At 37.1% G+C, this 18,732-nt stretch overlaps 1 protein-coding gene across 5 annotated transcripts in view; it reads left to right on the top strand.

Moving 5' to 3' along the window:
• The first annotated feature begins 589 nt into the window (after positions 1 to 589).
• The window catches only part of CENPF (centromere protein F), a 34,550-nt gene continuing 16,407 nt past the window's right edge, over positions 590 to 18,732 (top strand). For 2 of the 5 annotated variants that reach the window (XM_031504520.3, XM_085576069.1), the window contains exons 1-11: positions 590 to 730; positions 1,190 to 1,394; positions 2,754 to 2,950; positions 4,206 to 4,321; positions 5,323 to 5,414; positions 7,338 to 7,605; positions 9,070 to 9,272; positions 12,035 to 12,160; positions 13,828 to 13,956; positions 15,429 to 15,551; positions 18,159 to 18,294. In XM_031504520.3, the coding sequence (XP_031360380.3) occupies positions 1,233 to 1,394; positions 2,754 to 2,950; positions 4,206 to 4,321; positions 5,323 to 5,414; positions 7,338 to 7,605; positions 9,070 to 9,272; positions 12,035 to 12,160; positions 13,828 to 13,956; positions 15,429 to 15,551; positions 18,159 to 18,294 (1,552 nt within the window). In that variant the 5' untranslated portion in view covers positions 590 to 730; positions 1,190 to 1,232. Of the gene's footprint in view, positions 946 to 1,189; positions 1,395 to 2,753; positions 2,951 to 4,205; positions 4,322 to 5,322; positions 5,415 to 7,337; positions 7,606 to 9,069; positions 9,273 to 12,034; positions 12,161 to 13,827; positions 13,957 to 15,428; positions 15,552 to 18,158; positions 18,295 to 18,732 lie in introns of all 5 variants that reach the window. The other 3 variants (XM_085576067.1, XM_085576066.1, XM_085576068.1) reach the window with 3 other exon arrangements.

Consider the following 18,732-nt stretch of genomic DNA (forward strand, 5'->3'; position numbering starts at 1 on the left):
TACACTAAATTGCTAAATTTAAGGGCTAAATTGCCTCCCTTCGCCACAAAAAAAAAAAAAAAGAAAAAACAACAACAACAAAAAAAAAACACCAAAAAACAACCAAAAAAACCTAAAGAATAAAGGAACCCAGGAACCCCAAGCCCCGGGAGAAGAACTGCATACAAAAGCACTTCGGCATCCTTTCGTTGGTCTTTCCCACTGAACGGGTAATGACTGGGACAGCGTATTGTCTTTCCTTTTCTCAAAGCTCCCTTTGGAGCCGGGGAAGTGGGTTTGGATAAAGATATGACACCGCCATTACACCCCACGGCCGCCGCTGCCATTCCCATCCCCTCGCCACCCTCACCCCCTTCCCGCCCCGCCCAGCTGCGGGCACCGCCCCGCCCAGCTGCGGGCAACGGCCTCGGCGCCGCCGCGCGCCTGCGCCGCCGCCTCCAATGCAGTTTGAACGCTTCCGAACCAGCCACTCAGGAGGGCGGGCGGTGCCGCGCTGCGCTCCCATTGGTCGCGAGGCCGCGGCCGCGTGGCGAGCGGGCCAATCAGCGCTCGGAGCCGCGGCATGGCGGGGGCGGGCGCAAACGGCCGCGGGGCGGTGGCGTCGCGTTTGAGTCGCGGCGGGAGCGCGGCCGCCGTGAGGGCACCGGGCACCGGCACCGGGCACCGGAACCCGGCTCCGGCACCCGGCTCGAGTCGCTGTCGCTGGGCTCTGGTCGGCGCTTAGCAGTGCGTGAGTGAGCGAGCAGTCGTGCGCGGGGCTGACGGTGGCAGGCAGCCGCCCCGTTCTGTGAGGGCTCTCTCCGCCTGGCGTTGGTCAATAGGTTTAGGTACACTGAGGTACCCACGTTGCTTTGAAAAGTAAATAAAGAAGCGTTGCTGAGGCGTCCTACGGAGCCACTTGTTTTGGCAAGGAGACGCCGCCTGAGGTAGAGCTGTCAAATGCAGGTCTCGGAGTAGAAACTGTTGCTGCTGGGTGTTTGGTTAGAGCGACGTTCTGCTCTTAAATGCATAGAAGCTTGTCAAAATAGCACCTAATGCTTTAGGGTGCTGCTTGGTGTTTAGGTCAGGAAGCCTGTAAGGTTGTGGAATGCTGTATTCTAATCGCTGCTAAGCTTAAAATATGCGATTTCTTTTAAAGGGACGCTTACTTCACCTCTTGGAAGGTCTCGTTGTTGTCTTTGTGTTTCAGGCATAATACTATCCATTTTACGTGAAACAAGAATCTAGCCAATATGAGCTGGGCTGTGGAGGAATGGAAAGAGGGCCTCTCCCCCAGAATCCTGCAGAAGATCCATGAGCTGGAAAGTCAAGTGGATAAGCTTAAAAAGGAGCGTCAGCAAAGGCAATACCAGCTAGAGACTCTGGAGGCAGCGTTGCAGAAACAGAAGCAGAAGGTAACCCAAAATGCAGTTGTTGGTGACAAACGCTGTTATAGCAGCTTACTTTCTGGTGGTTATTTTTAGCGAATGGGTTAATGTTTTGTTTATTCTCCCTGATTGAAAAGAAAGGTAGCACTGAATTATAAACTGTTTATCTTCATTTTTCTTAATATTCATCATGTCCTTCCCTCTCTTTAATTCATTTTGGTTGGTAATATGATTTCTACTTCCTATCTATTTGTCCATTTTTAGTTACTTATGTGCACCATGAGGTTTTTCTACAGCTCTTTATGATTAATAAAATAGATATTTTATTGTTTATACTCATTAAAATACATGATAACGACTGGGCCTAATTTTATATACCAGAGCTGCACAGTTGATAGCCTCTTCATATTTCACCTTGCCTAGAGATACCTATAATCTTAGTTTATGTTATTCCTTAGTTTATTTCTTTGTAGAGGCTGGGGGTTTAGGATTTGGTATTCCTTTTTGGTTTTAAGGGTAATTTTACAACTCATCTAACTCTACCCTGTCAGCTCTGTAACCAGGGGACTAAAAAGACCTGATTGGTCAAGGTCCTGCCATGCTTCAGGTCAGCAGTGACCCATTTGGTTCAATTTTGTTTTGTATTCTTTGGCTGCAGCTCAGAGACAGTTTAAAAAGGTTGCTTGTTATTCCCTTTAGATTGGTACAACCTTCTAGAAAACCTTAAGCCTAGCAGTTTTCTTTGATTTTCTTCCTATGAGTTTCCAGGAAATTGTTTCAACCATTCCAATGGACTGCTGTGGTCCCTAAACAAAAAGAAGGGGTACTTTAAAACTCATAGAAGTAGGAGGTAATACAATTCTCAGTCAAAAGAACAGCACTGTGCCAAAGATGATTCCCCTTGGATGTTACTCCAAGTAGGAGAAGGACATCTTTCCTGCCAGCCTCTATCTTCAAAGCTGTGACATTTGATAATTATTGTGCACACTTTGTGGAGTGAGCAAAGGCCTTCTGGCTGCTAAAGATAGGCTGGAAAGGGAAGCGAGATGATAATGAAGAATGTGGACTAATGATGATTATTAGTATTTTGGGATTTATGAATTTTTTTAAGAGTTCATATCTCATCAATAAATAGAAACTGTTAATACTGTTAATGTCACTGAGTTGAATTTTGGCAAATGTGGGTTTTTTTCACACCTAAGAATATTTACACAATGTGTACATCTGGGTTTTAGAGCTGTCACGACTTTGAAGTGTTAGGAAGAAAATAACAGCATTGTGCTGAACCCACCACAAACATCTGAACTTAGTGTTACTAAAATAATAAATGCACCTAAGTATAGAGAGGAGTTGATAATTTCAAAAATGTTTCTGTGTTCCAACTAGGTTGAAAGTGAAAAAAATGAATATGCAATGCTAAAAAGAGAAAACCAGAGCTTGATGGAATTGTGTGATAATCTTGAGAAAGCAAAGCAGAAAATTTCACATGATCTTCAAGTAAAAGAATCTCAGGTCAACATTCAGTCAGGTCAGCTGAATTCCTGCAAGAAGGATATTGAAAGGCTAGAACAAGAACTGAAAAGGTGAGGACTTGCTGTAATGTCTCTAATATAGTTACAATTGTTATTTCATAATTTTTTCCTCATGCCTCATACATGTCCTAATAGAAGCAAGTAAAGAGGAAGCTGTGTTGCTCTTTCAATTATTTTTTCTTTTTTTCCTCTTTGATTTTTTGTGAAAACTGAAGTGCGTTGAGGTATTTGACTGCTGTGATAAATAATGCAGCATAATTTATGGCATATAGAAATGCCAGCTTTGTGTAAGGAGTTGCTGAAATCCATCAATGAAGAATCTAGTGAGTTTCAACAGGGTTGATAGAACCTCACTAATGTTCTTTGTATCTGCTGTCAAATGTTGGGACAAAGAGGTTTTGAGCTGAGGATATGTGTTCCATTTATTTATTCCCAAAATTAAGTTTGTTTGCTGAGTTACCCCTTCCCATTACATTATTTTATGTAACTGTTACTGCATGTACCTCATTCTTGGCCATTGCTTGTGATTTTGTATTTGTCTGCTTTTTGTTTGGTACATGACCATTTGCCACTTCATCCCAACTAATGGTCCTCTGGGAGAGGAGTTCTTGGCACTGAGGTGTAAAAGAGAGGGAAAATAAAAAAGGCAAATGTGAAGTCGCTGGCAGTGAGCTACAGTTTGGGACTATAATTTTATCAACATGTGCTCACAGAGCAGGGCAAAAGTTACTGCGTGGCCTCTGAACTAGTTATGTGGTTTCATTGGATGCCCTGGTATCTTCAACCTCACTAAAGTCCCTCAAATGGGTTGTCTGCTGTGTTGTTTTGGGTAGTGATGTAAATGGAACACATGAGAAATACACTGTTGAGTAGAGATTATTCACTCACATTTTCATGAAGTATGCATAGTTTTCTGAAAGTATGCGGTATCAAAACATAAAGATGCTTACTGAAGAGTAAGAGTTTGATACTCTCAGTGCTTACAGTGATTTGGGTATGTTTAGCTGAACTGCAGCTTGATACTGTAAGACTTCAAGGAGTTCTCACAGATGCTTCTGCTTAGGGTTTGATTTTGTTGTTCAGCTCTGACTCCTGTGTAATTGATTACCTATGTTGAAACTCTAAATAAAATGTCATTTGTATTTTTGTTATATCCCCTAAAAATTTTCAGTGGATATGGCTTGACTTGATCTTTTAACTAAGTCCTTAGAGTAATGTAATTTGTTAGTGTGTGTTAGGCTGAAAATAGCTAATTATCTTTTTAGCTTCCGTTATTAATTTATGCTGCTGCTTCTTTCCTGAACAGATGCAAATGTGAGCTTGAGAGAAGTCAGCAAACATTGACTGCAGGAGATGTATCATTCAGTGCCACTCCACAGAAAAGTTTTACTGCTCCTTTAACACCAGTTCAAAGTAATAATGGTAAATAATCCTTTTCTTCATCCAGCACAGTTGTCTGTCAGTTTTCCTGGAGGGTTGAGTATTTTAAACATTACACTTGTACTGAGTTGCCTACCCCCTCTAATATATGATATTATGAAAGTATCTAATTCGTAGCACCCTAGGTTTCCATTTTAAAAATTATTAGTGCAGATTGAACAGATCACAAATATTGCATCTTTTCAATGCTACATTGATGGACATGGAATAGTGATAAAATATCCTGCAGTAGATTGCAGCAATCTTTTGAATGCCTGTTCCTGGTGTCAGCTCTTCTCTTCATGTTGTGGGGAGCAAATTTCTCCCTGTACCACAGGTACTTTAACTAAAATGAAGTCAACAGTTGAATGTGTTATTTATTTGGAAAGTTACTTTTTGCACAGACTGTTACTGTGCATGATAATCTATACAACTAATTCTCTGTATCCATTTCAAATCATCACTTCTATCTTCAAATTAGTGACATCAAAAATATTTAAAATATTTGAATGAACTGGATAAATGACAGGAAGCTTCCTTAAGTGGAGAACACTCTGGCCAGACATCCTTATGCTGAAAAACGTAGTGTTCAACATTATACATGTTATTTACCTCTTTCAGTGCTATGAACAAATGTTCTGTGGGTTTGGCATCTCAGTCTTACTCCAGGGGAAATCTGACATAATCTCTTTCTCTTGTACCTTTTACTTTTTTTATCTGTATCTAAAAAGGCTTGCTGTTAGTGGCAATGTCAAGCATACTGCTAAGCATGGCACTCCTGAAAGAGGGATAAAATTAAAATTATTTGCCTAACTTTGTTTAAAATTATATTCCTGGGGAGATATTTTCCTTTGAAAGGTGGAGTCTTAAATTCATTAAAATAATTGAATCCTAGAATATTTCAAGTTGGAAGGGACCCATAGGGGTGAGAACCTGGCTGGATTGGGTGGAAAACTGGTTGGACTAAGGTAGATTATGAAGAACTATTCATCATGTCTGTGTAGATACTAAGTTTGAAGAACTAGAAGAAAAATACAAGAAAAAAGTACAAGAAAATAAAGAGCTGGAACTACAACTGAGAACTATCCAGCTTAAGGTAAGTATTTCTTTATAATGGTTTGTGTGTTATCTAAGAAAATAACCATTAAGTGAAGTTGGAAAATGAAATGGAAAACTAGTGAAAAATATTATACATCACATAATATGTAATTTCAAAATAAAAAATTTGTGTGTATTGCCATTCAGAAGTAATCTTGGAGAATTCAGAAAAGCCATCCTCTTTGAATAGCAAAGGAGGACATTAAAAATGAGAACACATCCTTCAGAAACTGGAAGTCTTCTGCAAGCAAGGACAAGATAAAACAGTGTCAGTTATGCCAAGTTAAATACTATATGATAATAAAATAGCCTTGAAAAAAGTTGTGAGTAATAATTCACACCTAGAAAATAGAAACCCATAAATCTTTCAAACATATATGAAGGAGGAACAGTATTAGCTAATATCTGAGAACAAGATGAATAAGATGTGAAAGCCCTCAAGGAAAAAGCCATTGCAGAAAATGTGAAATAATTTTATCTTGGGTATTTACTATGTAAAGGTTTAAAACTTTTCTGTATAGGAGCCTTTTTTTTGTTGGGGTTGAATCTGTGGCAAAGCCTCAAATTGGAAAGTCAGAAGGGGTCTTAAATTAGATTGCTAAAATGAATAGTAATTTTAAAAAAATCACCAGATGCAGAGAGTAATTTCCCATTAATTGATAGGGCACTGCAGTGTGGGGCTGTTGAATTACTGTGATGTGCAATGTTGCCTCATTCTTCTTTTGACACTGGAAGCGGACAAGAATGATGACATTAGAAAAAAACACTTAACCATGCTGCTTCTTGGAAATAGAGTTTAGTCAAGCCAACATTACGTCCTGGGCAAATTGTTAGAAATATATGATATGTTTATTGAAGCATGTGTAGGCGTATGGAGAAAAGGTCAACCATTTGCTGATAAAGGAAAATAATCCCTCGTATTTTCAGGCTTTTTGGGGTTTTTCTTTTAAGACAAATCAGAAAATGTGTAAGTCAAGTGCAACTCAGTGTAATGTTGTTGGATATGCACTGATGAATGGGAAAAAACTGGATAAGGGGAGTTCCCGCAAATTTAAAGGAAACGATTGATTGCAGAGTGGCAAAAAATGGTCTGTTTTTACTGGGGAATGATCAACAGAGAAGTCTGAAAAGGCTGGTAAAGAGAACTGTGCTATTCAGCATATTGATAAGTGTTGTGAAAAAGAGTTGAATAATATGGTTGACAATCACACAGTATTTTGTAACACTTGCAATAATTAAGATTGTGGGTAAAATTCAGCTTAAAAGAGAATAGTGAAGTACTACATCAGGAAAACAATTTGAAAAAGGAATACATTTGGACTTCAAGTCTATGATTCTAGGAAGCATTTGTTTGTCATTTTGGCTAGTTCTGGATTCAAACTTTTGTCTCAAACTATAAATTTAAATGGCATATAGGGGAAATGATTGCTGCATGCATGATTAGTTTTCCTTTCCTCTTAGTCTGTTAGCAAGTAATTTTACAGGATTGGACACAGAATTCTTGACAATGTAATACAGATTTTTTCTTTATATTATTTTTTGGTTTTTTGCAACTTAGTTTCTTCACTTATCTGCGAAAATGTAGGATTCAATTTATAAAAATGTAGGAGTAAAACGATGGGCTCTCTTTTGAAAAAGACAAAAAATTATGTACATTACTTATAAAGATACACAGATAAAAATATTTTCTTTGATATTCTGATTTGTATTTATAAGTATCAGCTCTGCTTGGAATCTTGTGCTAAAGTTATTTAATTTACATAGCATAGAAAATAATGATATGTATAAGGGTTTTGCCCTGGTGGGTGCTGTATGTGTAATGATGGTGACCTATTAGCTATTAATGTTAAATTAGTTATTTTGTTTTATGTTGGATAAGGAACTGTGCAAAGGTACATACTTTTCTTTTTTTTTGATGCAGAAGGTAAATCAGCCTCATCCTCAAAGCTCTTTGAGTCACAGAGAGATTGCTCGGCACCAGGCTTCCTCATCCGTGTTTTCATGGCAACAGGAAAAGACACCTTGTAGAAACCCAGAAACACCTGCAAGGGGAAGTTCTGCAGCATCTTCCTTTCCATGGGATAAAGACACAAATTCAAGTATTCTATCAGAGAAAAACGAGTTTGACAACAGCTTTGCTGAGAACTCGAATTCCTCCCTCATGATCCAGCTGAGAGCACAGAACCAAGGTATCTGATGCATTTCTTTAAGACCCAGAGGCAGTCTCCTCTATGGTTTCATGAAAGCTGATGTGCAGATAGAAGCAGGCTATTGAAATTAGTGCTTTAGCAAGGAAAAGAGATACTTGCTGTTGCCTTTGCCAGCTGGTCCTGTTGACTGCTGGTGTATTTTCAGTGATAAGCTGTACACAGAGATTTGCCTACAAGCTGTGGTATCTTTTGTATAAAGGGGTATGAGAATTAGAAGGGAGCAGTTTGTATTTTTGGGCTGAGTAGGGGACATCATCTAAATGAAAAATGCCTTTTTCCATTAATCCCATTGCTCTTGGAACAATCTTCTTAAAACAGTTGAAAAACTCTTCAGGATGTCACTGTTAAATTATATTGTTTTCTTATTTTCCTATACTACTCATACTTTTTGACTGAGCAATAATGTCTTAAAAATTTGATTGAACAAGCTTAGTGTATAACTGAGTTGGTCCATGATGAATGCTACTGAGAGCACAAAATAAAGTATGCTTCAAGAAGTACAATCAAAATCCAAGATATGGTCTTGTATTACACATACTGACATGAAGAAATAATCATTCATGATACCTGATAGTTGTAAGAAAGAAAATAGCTGGGGTTTTTTTTTAATTTATTGAGCATTCACTTGAGCCTGATATTTGTACTCTTTGGACAGCTTTTCCACTGTTTTACAAGTCCCCAAATTCTCCAAACTCTTCATTCTAATAATTTACAGCTTCAATTTTGGTGGCTTTTTCAACTTGGAAGCCATACAAATTCAGAATCAGGAAGACAGGACTTGTTTTAACAAAAAAAAAAAAAAACCAAAAAACCACAAAAAAAAAAAAATTAATTCTTGATAATGCTTCCTGTATCTGACTTATGTTTTCTACTGTATGGTGGCTTTTAGAAGATAAACTCTTGCTGATGTATATTGTGAGAATGTTACTTTTAGTTTTATATGTATGCAGTTTTGAGACAGGAAAAAGATTAAAATATTAAATGGGACATTGACAGTTACCAAATAGTTGAAAAGTCTTTTGGAAGCACAGTTGAGCTAAGAAAATGCTTGTAGTGGATAAACTTATAAAAGAATGTAATAGTTATTTCAAGTGACATGTTTCTGCATGTTTAAAGACAGTAACAAAACCAAAAAAAAGTAAGCCAGCAGGAGGAACAAGTTGTTTGTGCCTTTGCAGCACTTGTTCCTGAGCTCTTGTGTTTGTGTTCTTTCTCATGAAGTAGGAATTATTGATTTACAGTCAACTGTCTTTCAATCCTGATAGTAGATCTGTCATAGTAGAAGACAGTTAAAACTTGTTTTAACTTGCTGAAAATTTTACAGGGTGTCTGCCTGTGCCAGGAAATTGGGGTGTTATCAAACATTTTAAATAGGAAGTGTGTTGGAAGAGGTACCTTCCAAAGCAAAAAGTATCCTTAATCTTTACTGTTTTTTAAATTCAGAGCTAAATTCCATTATTAAAGACCTAGAACAGCAATTGCAAGCTCAAGAAAAACTGAAAAGGTCCCATATGAATAAACATCAAGAGACTGAACTGGAGCTGGACAGATTGAAGTTGGAATTAACTGAGAAGGATAAAACCCTGAACAAAACCAGAGATAAACTGACTCAAACAAGTACACAACTTGATCAAGCTACCACACAGGTAAAATGTTGTCACACATCTTCTGACTGCCCTTACAATTCATTTTCAGTGTTCCTATGTGTCAGTTTGCAGCCATTTAGTAAGAACCAAGGTTCTCAGACAAAGTTTCTTGAGAGTTTACCGAGGATCAAGTTTTGAGAAGTATATGCTAGTTTGATATGTATTATATGTAAGAGCATTAATATAAGCAAGCAGTTGCCCATTTTCTGGGGGGCTTTTACACCACCTGAAGAAATAATTTTCATACTGTGGTAAGATTGACGCAAATTCTGAGAAATATTTACTGATCAAGTTGCATAGAGCAACAATGACATCTAGTGGCAAGTTCTGACCTGAAGAAGACTCAGAATTTGTTGCTTGTACTACGGAATGTTGTGGGGGCATAGTCCTTGTAAATTGCTTATTTTAAATAATGTCTAGGTAAAAATGCAATGCAAGATTAAGAATATATACAGCTTCTAAATGGAATTTCACAGCCTAATTCTGGGGGGTTTGAATTCACACAAAATCAAGAGAATAGTACACTGCTTAATCAAGACTTTACAGAGTGTATGTAAGTAAATACACATAAAAATCTGAAATGGTTCAGATATTTTCTTGCAATCATATTCAAAAGGAGAATACCGGTGCTTAAAGTAGTTTAAACTGCAGAGGGTAACAAGTAAGTCTTTTCCTTGATCAATCAAGTTGCATTACCTTCCTAAAGTCCCTTTTCCCAACACGTAACAAATTTGAAATTAGTGCACAGATGTCATAATTTCTTAAATGTTCATATTTTCATCTATATTTTAAATTTTTTTCTCTACTAGTGGTTCATCTACAGCATAGGGAAAAATGTTTCTGTGTGTGTCTTCTCACAAGAATAATGTGGGTAGAATAATTATCCATGTTTGTCAATAAGTTTCTGCATGCTACTTAAGTCTATTTGTTAGCTAATATTTCCCACAACTCCTGCATTGGCCCTTAAAAAATAAACCTTTGCATGTAAACCTTGATTACTCTGCCTTCTCAGAGATGAAGCAACATTTGCCTGTTGATAATTCTGTGAGGAACTAGTTTAGGGGAAGTCTTGGCTGGGTAAGGGAAAAGCAAACACCTGACATAGTCCCTTGACTTCATAAAGGCACTGTTGTCATGGTGAGTTTGTGGGAAGACCTAGCTGACCCAGTCTGACAGCTCAATTTCTCTGAAAAGGGATTAATTTTAATTTATTTGATTCCAAAATTTACTTGATTCAACTTCCTAAAAGATTAGGGTATTATGTATTTAATTTTCCCTTGTTAATTTTCTGTGAGTGTAAGAGAGTGGAATTCTTTTGCTAAGGAATCAAAGGGGATTAAAAGCAGCCCGAGGGAAGGGGCGAGATTGCGCATCTAGGAACATGCCTGAGGAAGGATAAGAAGTGGGACTCGCCACCATTGGCACTGATGTGCAGCCCATCCTTAAGGTGCAATGCATCTTGCCCCAAAAGGTTCCTTTGGTCCTGCCTTGTAAAGGTGACTAATTTCTGTTCTGTTTCTTCTTTCTTGCACTGGAATTGGACCTCTGCCTGCCCACCCTGGACTTTGAAAGTAGAACTGCTTTGAGATTTTAGATATTAGTTTGTGTCTTGTAGCTTGGATTTAATCCTGGCAATCCCCCTTGTGCACTTCTCTGTCACTGGTACCATTCCCAGACCTCAAGCCCAGCATCTCTGTGTTATCAAGTATTTTCATTCCTTGTAGGATCTGCAGCCTTTCTGCAATCACTTTTCCATGTGATCTTACAGGATTTCACAATCCCTGCAGTCTCTGACATCCCAATGCAACTACCTGCTTCTTATTTTCTTATTTCTACCATTTCATTAAGTCAATAAACAGCTCTTGTTGCTGAAGAGAGTCCCAGTCACCCTTTGCCATTTTGTCTTACTCTCTGGGGAAAAAAAGTACATATTTTGCATTAACAGATTTGGTTTGGAATAAAATTTACATTTTTTTTTTTGTTCAGGAAGTTAGGTGAATGATGCTTCACTCTCTTGGGTGACATAATATTGACATAATCAACTGAGTGTAATAATAAGTTAATGTGGAGGTGAACATAGACAAAGCTTGCTGAATTTTTTAAGTTTAAATTGTAAAAAATACTGTTATTTTTACTAAGATTGTTACTTTTTTCTGTCCAAATCAGCTTGCTGAATCACTCTGAAGTTTGGTACAATATCCATTTATTTTCAGCCTAAAAATGTAATTGCTTTGCAGTTAGCAGTCATTCTTTAGTTGGTAGCAACCCGAGGTACTGAAAATACAGTCTATTCTTAGTGCCAGATGTAGCATCTTTCTGCATTCTGTCAAAAACATTGGTTTTCTTATTATAGTGTCTAAATATATATAAAGATATGTCTTGTATGTTTTGTTATATCATCTAAATATATGTAAAAATGTTATCTTCTATATAATCTCAAGATGTTGTTATTACTGTGTGTGTATACACATATACTTTAATATATATGTCATAAATGTGTATGTACTCTTTCTATACATACACACACATTTTCTCACTAACATAAGGAAGAATGAATGAGTTTTGTACTTTGGATTGCTAAGATTTTATATGGTACCAGCTAAAGTTACTGTGGTTATATGAATGCTGGAATAATTGTAGTAACTAACAGCAGTGTTTTTTCTGTGAGGGCTTATATATTTAAATGGAACATCACTTGCACCTTTAACACTTGTTTAACTAAATTAACTAAGTGTTAAACTTTGTTAACTAAATTATTACAGGTCCAAACATTGGAGCAAAAGGTGAAGCGATTGTCAGAAGAACTGAATTGCCAAAGACAAAATGCTGAGAGCGCTCGTCTGTCTTTAGAACAAAAAATAAAGACAAAGGAAAAGGAATACCAACAGGTAAGGCAAGGAGAACTTTTTAACTTTGACTTCCCGAGGAGATGAAAATCACTTGGCTTATGTTGTATATCTGATTTTCTGTTTGTTGCAATCACATTTGACAAAGAGGTAGAAGTTGCAAAGGTAATTGAAAAAATAAGCATCTCAGTAGTGGGGATAGGCTGTTGGAGAAGTACAGGATTATGTTGGTATTCACTGGAAAATACAGAACATGTTTGAGACATGGAATGACATGCACATCCATGAGAAACTAGGCTCCATTTTTTCATAAAATTATGTATATGTGAGCTCTAACTTAGTAAGCAACTCAATTATTTTTGTGCACTTTGAGTTAGTTTTGCATGCATTTCACACAGAAGAAAGTAATTACTTTAGGATTATCTCTTTATTCTAATTTTGGTCCATGCTCAGAAGATGTTAATATAGTCAATTAACATAAGTGTCTTTCATTTCCTTCATGCCAGGTCTTGCAGAGAGAAGTAGTATAGCACTATGCCAGGAATTTTTCTGTAATGAAGTTATATTTAGTATTAACAACATTAATACTGATTTGGATTAGGGCTAAACTCTTTGTATTTTTCTTTTTAAGCTTAATAAAGTGTTAGGAAATGTAAGACACAAATACAGAAGTGATAGTGCTATTCCAGATGGGCATTTTAGGCTTGCTTTAGGGATTGAATATAAGGGCATTGCCCTGAGGAAGACTGCTTGTTGTGTCAAATGTTTAACCCGAAACCTTTTCCATAAGGTATGTACAGACAGATAAAATAATTGGCAGAGGAATTCTGGTGGGGTAGCCAATAAATAGTGCTGCTATGAGCACTCTTGAGTGAAAAAGTGATTTTACAAAGTCTGTTAGTCTTGATGCTACCTCAGGGTCTCAAATTGATGCTGAACCTAGTCTAGAAGTGGTAAATTGGAACAACTGAACTTTGCATTTGAATAGTTGTAGTATCATTATATTAATCAAGAGATGAGTTGAAGGTCTATGAACCTTTTGTCCTGGTTCTAACTTTTTTTTAGTTAGCTAAATGAAGCCCTTCGTAAGATTAATGTGTTAGCCCACATACTGCCATTCTAAATTGTTCAGCAAGGCCATTAATTGAGAAGAACTATTTTTTCTGCAATGGTTAAGATCTGTGAGCTGTTGCAGGTTCTTAAAATGTTTGTTTAATGTTCATTTGTTTATAATATTAGTCTGTCAAGTCCTATTTAAAGGCTCTGTGTTACATCATCTTGCAACAAAATCTGTGCAACAGCGCAAAGAAAAACCAAACTTATAATATGGTAAGTAAGTAATAGCAGAGATGAACTTGTAAGAATTACCTTATGGTGCAAGTAGACATGAAATGTACCTTTAGTATGAAAGATTTTAACACCATTGCTTTCATTATCTTAGGATTCATTTTTTTCCCTTTCTGTAACAGGAATCTTACAGTAATTAGGTTTTTAAGCAGATGACATAAATTAGGTTAATTTCATTCTTGCCTATGTGGCATATGCCTTTTGAGTTAAAGCTGAATTTAAACTGTTTGCTGTGTAAGGCAAGTGTCCCTGATCAGGCAGTACCTGTTGATAAAAATCAGTTGTTATTTCTGCAGTAACCAAAATAAAGACTTGTTATGGTCATGTGTTTATTTCTTTGTTTTTCTGCCACTGTTTTCTAGGAACTCTCTTGTCAGCAGCGTGCCTTGCAAACACTGGATCAGCAGTGCAACCAGATAAGGAGCAAACTGAACCAGGAGCTACAGCAAGCCAAAAATGACTTCAATGCTTTGCAGGCAGAATTTGACAAAGTAGGTTTCTTTTAGCATTAAAGTCCACTACTAGAGTGGTATTTAGTTGTCTCAACAGCACTGTCTTAATTACACATAAAGCAAAAAAAAAAAAAAAATTAATGTGGCATCTTGTATTAATGTTTAAGAGTTTGTCCACTTTTGTCTAGCTAGTCCACTTCTCACAGGGAAGGAGATGTAAATGCAGGCAGTGCAGGTACAATAAATCTGAGAAAGGAGCAGCTAAGGTTGATCACTAGACACTGTATGTAAAAAAAAACAAACAAACATGCAAAGGGGTAGTTAGATAGACCTACTGACAACAGGTTGTTGCCATTTGGAAAAACAGTCCCATTTTCATATATCCTAGCCATGCACTCATGTGATCCTGGAGAGAGCTGATAGAGGAGATAAAAAAGCAAAGAAAATATTACATTTAAATTAGCATATGTGTATACAGTGTTTGCTATCAGTTTAACTCCCTGAATTGATTCTACATAAAATCAGATGAGTGTCATGGCTTGTGTAAGGAGGAAGATAAGTATGAAGGAGTTTTTCAACAGCTTTGGCAGTAGCTATCTATTAATAAACACATTAGTTGTCACAAACTCCCAGCTTTCAGTAGTTTAGGAAGCAGCACAAGCCTCAGGAGTGGGTGACCAGAAAAGAGGAATGTTTAAAAGCCTCCTAAAACCCAACAAGCACTTCTCATCCACACGGATAACCGATTTTCTAAAAAGGGCCACAAGTTCTGCAAAGTTATCTCAAGAAGACCCATTTGTAGGCAGCCTAAACGGAAACATCATTTCTAAAACTGCCAACAGATTTCTTGCGGGCTTGTTTTATTTTAGAAATATAGCTGTGGGTCTACATTCAGTCAAAAGTTTTTACTGGAGGCTTCTTTATTATATGCATATTCTTTTTATATGCTTACTGAAAAATTGATTTAATTGAGAGGACAATAACTGCCTTTTACTTCCTTCTCAAAGAAAGGTATTTTATTACTTGATGACCTCAGAATAGAACTTTTTTTTACCCAGTAGTGTAATTTCCATCCTTTTTAATCTGGGATGTTTTAGGACTCTTCTGAAAGAGTTAAAACCTGTTCAATTTTTATAAAATCTGTGTCAACAGAGTAGTAATTGCAGTTATGATCCTAACTTTGATTCCCATAGCTTAGCAAAAAGGCAATTGTATTCCATTCTCATTTCTATTCTACAGATATCATTTTGGTGATGTAGCTGCAAGTTGGATGAATTAATATTATTTCAGACAGTCCAGGAATATATGTATTTTAGAAACATCCCATCTTTTTGTTTGGAAGCAAAGGAGTGGAAAGGCAATAGGCAACTTTTCTCTAAAAAACAGCAAAGCAACCCTTGGGTTCATGGTGGGATAAAATAGTGTAGTTTCATTTTGTAACAGAATGTTGAGTTCAAGATGGGAGTTTAAAGAAAGAAGTCATGCCTGTGATTACAGTGTTGGTTTTCCAGGTAATGGCAGCAAAACAACGCTTGGAACACGACACCAGTGATCTCACCCACAAGCTGTGCAGAGCAGAGCAGACTCTATCAGCAGCCCAGGCTAAGGATGCTGACCTGACAAGAAGCTTTCAGGTGAGCAATGCTGATGAGTATTTGGCAGAATTAATACCATAAATCAGCAATTTGTAAACATTTAATACTCTGGAGCATTTGCTCGCGATGGTGTTTTTCCCCATAAGCAATCTTTGAACACCTTTGTAGACTACCTTAACTCATCCGAGTTGTAACAAAAAATGAGACCTTCCCTAACATCATGGAACTCAGTGCAGTTTCTGGAGTTAGCTGAGTGGTTAGGATTCATTGCTGAAATGCTGATGATATGGTTCTAGTTCATATTGGACTTAATTAAAAAAAAAAACCCTGCATTTCAAGACATTCTTGCTTTTGATTCTGAAATAAAAATCGAATAATGAAATGCTTGTTTGATTTTGAAAGTAAATTCTAAAATCATTGACTGCTGCTTTATTACTGTTAAACTCAGTGATTTTGTGCAAATTTTGCTCTTTTTTAAAAAAAAAAAAAATCTCTTATTCTAAGATAGTTTTTCCAGCACTGTGTATTTATTGGACTATCTCCTAAATGAAGATAAATTCAGATGAGTTTCTGTAAGCTACCTCACTCACACATGCAGAATCCTTTTCACTTCGAAGTCTCCTATCTTCTCAGTTACATTGTTTTGCTTTGGTGGCAACCAGAACAACTACACTTGTAATTTTTCCAGTTTTGCCACTAGAGACCTCTCAATGCAAATTTTATCCTCTATTTGGAGAATCAGCAGTAAGTAGGAACACTAGCTGGATACCTATGTATCCATGTTGCAGTTTGGTTTTGTTAGACACTGTGTTTTCTGGTTACCAGTTGTCATCAGATATGAAATAACCTGGCGTAGTCTATGCCAAAAAAATGACCTTAAAAATTCTCTGCAAAGGTCTAAAGTAAAATAGTGGGTTTTGTTCAGATCATCACAAACCTCTATATGGGTTTAGTATATTGTGAAAATTGATGTATGTTCTTGCTGGTAGATTGCAATGTCTGAGAACATTCCCAGCAATTGGAATGTGACTGTTGTTGGAACAACACTTTGTATGGTTTTGGCCCAGCTGATTGGCTCTCTCTCATACACTGACTTGTTGAGCAAATCCAGAGGAGGCCACCAAGGGGATGATCAGAGGAATAGAGCACCTCTCCTATAAGGAAAGGCTGAGAGAATTGGGTTTGTTTAGTCTGGAGAAGAAAAGGCTTTGGGGTGACATGACTGTGATCTTCCAGTCCCTGAAGGGAACATATAAAAGATGGAGAGAGACTATTTACAAGGGCATGTAGTGACGAGGGGAAATGATTTCAAACTGACAGAGGGTAGGTTTGTATTAGACACTTGGAAAAAATTCTGTACCCAATCTGGCAAGGGAGGTCCCTGCCCATGGCAGGGAGGTTGGAATAGATGATCTTTAAGGTCCCTTCCAACCCAATGTATGATTCTTTGAATGTTGGGAGTGTTTGCACCAGATCAAAATAATTGGACCTTTCAGCCATTTTAATTCCTTAAACTTGTTCATTTTTCTTTCCATAGATCACCCTAGGTTTTCTAATGAATGGCTTAGTTTAATTTATGTGCTTGTATTGCATCTTTGCTGGCAGCTTTGAATGCAAGGGGTTTAGGTGCTTGGACTTCTTGAAAATTTATTAAGATTGCTAGAAAGCTTATTCATTAAATTTATATGTGACTCGATTTTTTTTTATTTAAAGTGTGGGTAGGGAAGGCTGTGAGTAGAAGGGAAGGCAACTGTTAGCAACAGTGACAGTTTTAATCATGTTCTGAGGGTAATTTATTTATGTTGTTGCAAAAACAACCCTGCCATGCCAGCAAGCTTTTAATTTTTTCCATTCAGACCTTTCCATTTCTTGAGCTTGGCTTTTGTGAATCCTATGCCCATCTGGTAGTAGTAAATGGATGAATAATTGACAGTCTGTTTCCATTTGGGCCATGCCAGTTCTGTGGCATCTGTTGTCCAGAGCTCAGGAATTAGGAGAACAAGAATGGGTCTCTTTAAAAGAACGTTTATTTGGTTTCCTGGGTGCAATGTAGTTGCATAGTATTTTTTGGTGGTGGTCCTAGTGTGTTTTGTTTGCTTGTTTGGAGTTTTTTTAAAATCAGTTTATTTGAAAGAAATTGCTGTTAATTGCAAAACAACCATCTGAAAGTGTAAGCATTTCTAAATATAAATTGACCAGTGTTGGCACGTTGTTGATGTTCAGTGGGAAGAAAACTTGTCTCTACATGAGATGACAGGTGAAATCTGATCTACACATTTCATGTTAATTTTGATGCTGTTGTAGAGTTTTGTTTACCGAGCTGCTTTGGGAAAGTAGCCTGATTTAATCAGCTCAGATTTTGTAGAATCCATCCTGTCCCATCTCTGTGGAGTCATGTGGAGCTGTTCTATGCTAACAGGGAGCGCACTGGCTGCATCAACTGGCAGCACCTCTCAGATGCTGCCAATTCTCTAAGAATAAAAAATTGCAGCTTCTGTTTCCAAGCAGTGCTTAGGAATCCAGGCATAGATTCCCAAAGTCTTAACAGGATCTAATGGAATGTCTTTACTTTGATTTAAATGAACTGAATCCATTGATCTCCTTATCAATTTGCATGAAATATGGCCTCGTTTGGTTTTGGTTTAGGAATTGAAGCAGGAAGAAAATCTTCTCAATTGTCAACTTGAAAAGAAATCAAAAGAGATCCACCAGCTTGAAGAAGAACTAAATGTGATCAAGCAATCTCTAAAGCAAAGCCAAAATTTTGCAGAAGAGATGAAAAGTGAGTTATGATTTTAAATTTACAGAACTCTTTCTGGATATTTCCTGCAATGCTATAAGCTTCATTGTGAATTAAATTAAAAGTTTCTGCTGGGGGACATGATTAGTGTTTTTTGAGAACATTGAGTTTGTTGTCAATGAAAATGAGTTTTTTGTCTGTGAACATGTACAGTTCCTGAAGATATGCTGTTTTGAAAATAATCAAAGTGTACTGAATTTCTCGGGAAATTTGTTTTCATAGAATCTCTTTTAAATAGAAAGCTTCTGTTTTGCAGTTCCTTTTTGGAAAGCTGATTGTATGATAACCTAAAGTAATATAAACATCCTTCATCCAGTGATATAACTTAAGAGTGATGCTTTGCAGTAGAATGAGAATTTAAAATAGTAGAAGTGAATAGTATCACCCCATCTAGAAAGTTATCAGTAGACTTGCCAGTGT

The sequence above is a fragment of the Lonchura striata genome, chromosome 3 (genome assembly GCF_050655825.1).
Source record: "Lonchura striata isolate lonStrDom1 chromosome 3, ASM5065582v1, whole genome shotgun sequence".
Classification (NCBI taxonomy): Eukaryota; Metazoa; Chordata; class Aves; order Passeriformes; family Estrildidae; genus Lonchura; species Lonchura striata.